Source organism: Pseudorasbora parva, chromosome 12 (genome assembly GCF_024679245.1).
Source record: "Pseudorasbora parva isolate DD20220531a chromosome 12, ASM2467924v1, whole genome shotgun sequence".
Taxonomy (NCBI): Eukaryota; Metazoa; Chordata; class Actinopteri; order Cypriniformes; family Gobionidae; genus Pseudorasbora; species Pseudorasbora parva.
Genome location: NC_090183.1, coordinates 39,606,949 through 39,613,090, shown reverse-complemented (window position 1 = coordinate 39,613,090; position 6,142 = coordinate 39,606,949). Strand labels below are relative to the sequence as shown.

The 6,142-nt window shown below is 36.5% G+C and overlaps 1 protein-coding gene across 1 annotated transcript in view; it reads left to right on the top strand.

Moving 5' to 3' along the window:
- The window catches only part of epha2a (eph receptor A2 a), a 13,919-nt gene extending 9,988 nt beyond the window's left edge, over positions 1–3,931 (top strand). The window contains exons 7-17 of the mRNA XM_067460247.1: positions 1–160; positions 328–430; positions 651–706; positions 982–1,107; positions 1,471–1,656; positions 1,765–1,826; positions 1,917–2,126; positions 2,221–2,370; positions 2,632–2,825; positions 2,936–3,091; positions 3,212–3,931. The exon at positions 1–160 is cut by the window's left edge and continues 18 nt beyond it. Of these exons, the coding sequence (XP_067316348.1) occupies positions 1–160; positions 328–430; positions 651–706; positions 982–1,107; positions 1,471–1,656; positions 1,765–1,826; positions 1,917–2,126; positions 2,221–2,370; positions 2,632–2,825; positions 2,936–3,091; positions 3,212–3,320 (1,512 nt within the window). The 3' untranslated portion in view covers positions 3,321–3,931. The remainder of the gene's footprint in view (positions 161–327; positions 431–650; positions 707–981; positions 1,108–1,470; positions 1,657–1,764; positions 1,827–1,916; positions 2,127–2,220; positions 2,371–2,631; positions 2,826–2,935; positions 3,092–3,211) is intronic.
- The last annotated feature ends 2,211 nt before the right edge of the window (positions 3,932–6,142 follow it).

The following is a 6,142-nucleotide window of genomic DNA, read 5'->3' as shown; positions in this document are numbered from 1 at the left end:
GATGTCACCACCTACACCGTTCTGGTTCTGGAAAAGAACTCTGTGCAGATTAATGACCTCTTACCAGGCACAAAGTATGTGTTCCGCGTTCACACCCTGACGGCAGAAGGCCATCCCAGCAGCCACAGTGCAGAGCTTGAATTCGAGACACTGCCTCTCGGTAAGTGTGTGCGAATACGCGCGTGAGGGTTTAGTTTTAGTCCTTTAATGCTTTCACGTATGAAGGTCCGTAAATTAAGATGCGTTTGTGATAAGCTGTGGGTGGTGTGTGAATGTTTGTTGGTATGAGTTGAGTGAACTCTTTTTATTTGGTTTTATCTCCAACAGCAGAATCTCAGACACAGAATAGTTCCATGGTTGTCATGGGAGCCATTGCAGGAGGCGGCGTCATGTTGCTGATTGTGGTGGTGATTTTGCTTTTGCACAAAAGGTTAGAGAACGCTGCTCTCATTTTTTCCAGTCCATTCTCTTCTTTATCTTTTTTCCAGACCACAAAGCAGTATTTCCCAACTTCGCCTTATTCACTTACCCTATGTCTGCCCACAATGTTTACATTCCAGCTTTGATGTGCAATCGTTCTCATTTACGACATCATCAAGATAGGAGCTTAAATTAACTCGCTAATGTGAAGTTGAATGTTCTTTCATCAGGAGGCTGAATTCACATGTCAGACGAAGGGTTGATGGAGATTACTTTTCATGTCCAGGTAAGAAACTATTTCCATTTTTCACATTTGTGTGCATTCATGTATTCGGCATTCAAGCCATGTGCATGCCCAGATTGTTGTAATAGTTGAAATCGCACATTGCACAATGTCAAATGGATTATACTTTTGAACTAAAAAAAACAAGTATATTTCGGGTTAAAGACTCCATGTCTTATTAGCAATAGCTTTAATTGAAAATTCCTATACGCAAATCTCCGCCATTACACAGTGGGTGTCATTTAACCTAAGTTTACCCCTACCATCTCATTTTACAGAAAAACTCCTTCCTTTGAAGACGTACATTGATCCCCACACATATGAAGACCCCTGTGCGGCTGTCCTCAAGTTTGCCAGTGAGATTCACCCTAGTCACATCACCAAGCAGAAAGTCATTGGTGCAGGTCAGTGTTATTTTATCATTACTTATATAATGTTATTTTGAACTAGCTTTTATGTAATGTTTTTTAATTTTAGTATAAATGTGTTGTGCTTTTGTCTTTTTTTAATATATAGCTTTAACTTTTTTATTTCAGTACTAGTAGTTAATTGCCAAGGCAACATTTTCTCATTTTCATCTAGCATTTTGATATTGATTTTTAGTTTGATTTAAAATTCCAAAACAATAATCAATGGTTTTAATATTAGTTAATAATAACAACAACACTGGTGCAGGTATGTTAAAATAGTAATTTTACATGTTTTACATCTTAAGTCTCTTTTCTGTGTTTTCTTTTAATTAACTGTATTTCCATACTGCTCAATAGGAGAATTTGGTGAGGTGTACCGTGGTTCTCTGAAGACGCCAGGGCGCTGTGAGGTTGCCGTAGCAATAAAGACGCTGAAGCCAGGCTACACCGAGAAGCAGAGGCAGGACTTCCTCAGTGAAGCCAGCATCATGGGCCAGTTTTCCCATAAGAACATTATCCGTCTGGAGGGTGTCGTCACCAAATGTAAGCATCAAGCTAAAATGTTTTTGGTAACTTTCTTGTACATTTGAAACCCATTCCATAAAACGGAGCATGTTTTAACATGATGTTCTCTTCTACCTATCATTTCAGTCAAAGACGCCATGATTATCACTGAGTACATGGAGAATGGAGCTCTGGACCAGTATTTAAGGGTATGTCTTGGTCAACAGCTGTTTATGCTTCCTCTGCATGCATTTGCCAGGATGTAGCAGAATCACTGACTGTTTCTTTGTGCTCTACAGGATCATGATGGGGACTTTTCCTCATACCAGCTTGTGGGAATGCTCAGTGGCATAGCCACAGGGATGAAGTACCTCTCAGACATGAACTACGTCCATCGGGACCTCGCAGCTCGCAATGTCCTGGTCAACAGCAACTTGGAGTGTAAAGTCTCAGATTTCGGCCTGTCGCGAGTGCTGGAGGACTATCCTGAGGGAACCTACACTACTACTGTAAGTGATATGAATGTACAGAATTATTATCAAATAAGTGAATAAATCACTTTGAACATCATTTTAATGGTTGACTCTACTCTTACTATTTTAGGGAGGAAAAATTCCTATTCGCTGGACAGCACCAGAGGCAATAGCGTACAGGAAGTTCACTTCAGCTAGTGATGTGTGGAGTTTTGGCATTGTCATGTGGGAAGTGATGTCATTTGGAGAGAGACCCTACTGGGATATGAGCAACCATGAGGTATGGGATGTTTCTAATTAATTGCTCACTTTAGGACATGACTACCAGAACATGTATTTTCTGTGGGCTTTTATGACTTATGACCAGGAAATTACCACCTAGCAATGCCCTATCTGTGTTCTAAAAACCAGTGAACACCTTAGCAATGTCCTGGCAACCACCCTAGCAATAAATGTTTTTAAGCTTTCACTTACACATTGATGGCCTTTAAGTCCTCTGTAAGCATGAGTTTCATCATTTCCTTCATACTTTTAATCAAAGGTGATGAAATCCATAAACGAAGGCTTCAGATTGCCAGCACCGATGTGTTGCCCCTCTGCGGTTAATCAGCTGATGCTGCAGTGCTGGACACAGGACCGCTCCAAACGGCCACGCTTTGTTGATATCGTCAACTTGCTCGAGAAGCTGCTTCATAACCCAGAATCACTCTCGGCCATTGCCAGTATCGACCCACGGTAAGAAACGATTAACTAAATGCCAATGATAAATGTTGTTGCAGTTCTAGTGCAGAAAACTATAATGTTTTATATTGTGATGTTCAATATATATATGCTTTTCTCCACAGTGTGTCTATTCGTCTACCCAGCACTAGTGGTTGTGATGGCGCCCCCTTCAGGTCAGTGGATGAATGGCTGGAATCCATCAAGATGGCCAAGTACAGAGAAACCTTTGCCCTTGCTGGAATTAAAACTATGGAGCAGGTGTTGCGCTTGAAAATTGAGTAAGTATTCTGACTTGCATCCATAAAACGATTACTAAAGGAACCAATTTTGTAAGCTTATGAATTACTGAAACGTATATGCCCTAATCCAACCTGTTCCTTCTTTTCTTTTTCACAAAGGGATATTAAGAACATTGGAGTACGGCTGCCAGGTCATCAGAAGAGAATAGCATACAGCATTCTGGGCCTACAAGACCCAACGGAGAGTCTTGATCTGTTTGCAGTGTGAAAACTGTAGTGGACTGAAGCAGATCTGTTCAGAAAAGGCAATGGGGCTGGCCCAAAATGGACTAAAAAAGCTGGTTGAATAAAGACCAGAATGCCCTCCTCCAATTGAATGACTCCCTTTAAACATATAAACACTGTTTCTCTATATAAAAAAAATGCTTTTTATATATTTTTTACACATCAGATGGACCCTTATGCACTTTGTTATTCTGTTTTTACATAAGCCATATTGATCAGCTGTGGACACAGTGGACATGATGGTCTGTTTGAAACCACTGCCTCAGGTCTGAAATATTAGGGTACTATTAAGGGTACAATAATAGTAACCCTAAATATTACTGTAGTGCCCACATTATTAAACAAAGTAGCCAAATGTGAGGGGTTGAAGTCTGATTAAAGTTGTACAATTACAAATGTAAAAAGTTTAGTAGTAAATGTTTCATGTTAATAGGTTTGTCAAATTCTTGACAGACATCCTCCTGTTTTGAAAGATGGCACAGGATGTTTACATGTCATTTCAGCTCTTTTTATTTAATATTTATTTTTTTATTTATTGTCTTTGTTTGTAAAGAACCATGTTATGTATAGTATTAAAATATTTTATAAGTCTCATCTAAAGCCATTTCTTCTGCACCTCACAATGCATGCACCGACAAGCCCTGAAATGACTCGTGCAAATGTAACAACTCATAACGTTTTAACTTCACGTAATGTAATGAGTATTACATTATTATTCTTATAAAATGATAAACATTTTCATATTCACTTAGTTGTAATTATATCCTTACATTTTAAAACTTCTAAACTACCTGAGGGATTTTGTAGGCAGGTTAAGTCTGGATTTAGATTTTCTAAAACATACAGTAAGGGAATACTAATCTTTTAAAAGCTATTACAATTATGACAATGTAATTTCTCATAATGAATATCATTACATTAAAAATGTATTACAATAATAATGCATTTCTTATTACATTATGTGCAGTTTTGACCTAATGTGCAGTTATTACATACAAGTAATGACATAATTGTGATTTAATTTATTTCTATAAATATATAAAAAAAAAACATTGAATGATCCACTATATTACTTCACTGATATAGTTTTCACTTTCTATTGGTTAGTTGGCTCAAAGACTAAACAAATGTAATTAGGAAAGCCATTCATTGAAGCACAGACAAAGTGTCTCTAACAGAGGTGACTCACTTCAGTCCTTCAATGAAGAATGTCTGTGAGGAGTAATAAATTATAATAATCATGAATTCCCTTTGAAGATCAAGAGGTCCAACCAGTGGTAGAATCAAACTGCAAGCTGAATGGTGACTGGTTTAGGGTGTGTTTAATAGAGAAGCTCTTAATTGTGCAGTGTGGCAGTTGACCATGGTGAACAAGTTTAAAGCTTGTCTGGTGTGGGCCAGGCTCATTCATCTGGTCTGACTGTACAGGTTATGACTTCTTCATGTAAGTGTTCTTATAAACAAGACATCGATAGCACAGATTTATTATACAGGCATAAATTAAGGGGAGAGCGGGGCACAACTAAAGCTTTTTGACTTTGTGTAAATTTGCGAGTATCCCCCCCCCCCACACACACATTAATTTCACACGTAGTACAATAATGTAGTTTTGTTTCATTAATACAGTGTATACTTTTTTCTTGATTTAACCTGAAAGAATGGAAGTGAAATGTGACTACATGCCGGGTGGGACCATGTTGTAACCACCAAATGTCAGCTTAAAATGTTATCTAAAAAAAAAAAAAAAAACTAAACTACTAAAACTAAAATATTTTTTCAATAAAGTAAAATTATTAACTTTTTCAAATGAAGTAATGTAATTTTTAATAATTAAAAATAAACTAATTTTTGAGTTTGACGACAAACACACCGCAAAACACAGCTATAAACTATACCGCATATTTAAAAACATATTAATAATAACAATAAATAATTTCGGAATATTGATTATCAGTCATTATTCATGTTTTCCCTAATGGTTTCTCAATAGATTTCATAAAGTATAGAATATAACGGCATATTTCTAATAGGGGCTTATTGTATCGCAGTGTGACAACATGGCCCACCTGCACAACTGGGATTAAATGCGGCTATAAATAACTTAACTATCTTCCCAACTGTTAAATAACAGATATAAGATTCAAAATAATATCAGATTTGTCTAATTTTAAATAAACACAAAAACAGAAATGAAAAATGTAGGCTACGTAGGCTTCTTGATTAGCCTATACCAAAGTTAAATTTTTTGTTATTGCATGTAATCTGTTGATTTACAATTCTGTAAATACAGTTGCTACTTTAGACTGTTTTCCCTTGATCACATTTTTAAAAAAATTTTAAGGTTTGATGGTAATTATGTGTGTACAAGTGATTTTGTAGATTTCTGGGTAAAGATTTTAACATTTTCAAAATGTATAGGTTTAAAAAACCTGTTATATTTAAGTTGTTTAAGTCCCTTTTTGACCCAACCCTGGGTTAACAAAATAACCCAAATAGGGTTGTTTTAAGCCAGCATTTTTTAAGAGTTAAGGAAAGGATTAGTGCATCCTGTCAAGATAAAAACTATGGCATAATGGGGGAAAGCAATGCAATGGAAACTGTATTCATACACAAGGTAAAGGCTTTGCAGGGAAAATAAAATGTGGGTTAATGAAACTGGGATAGACTTCAAGTTATTTTCTATAGTAGTTGTAATACCACCAATACCACCTAAATTACCTCAACCTGAAATAGACTTTAGGCTTTACTAAAAAGAGGTGAAACAAGGTAAAAATGGTGATGGGTTTAATGTAAAAACATGTATAA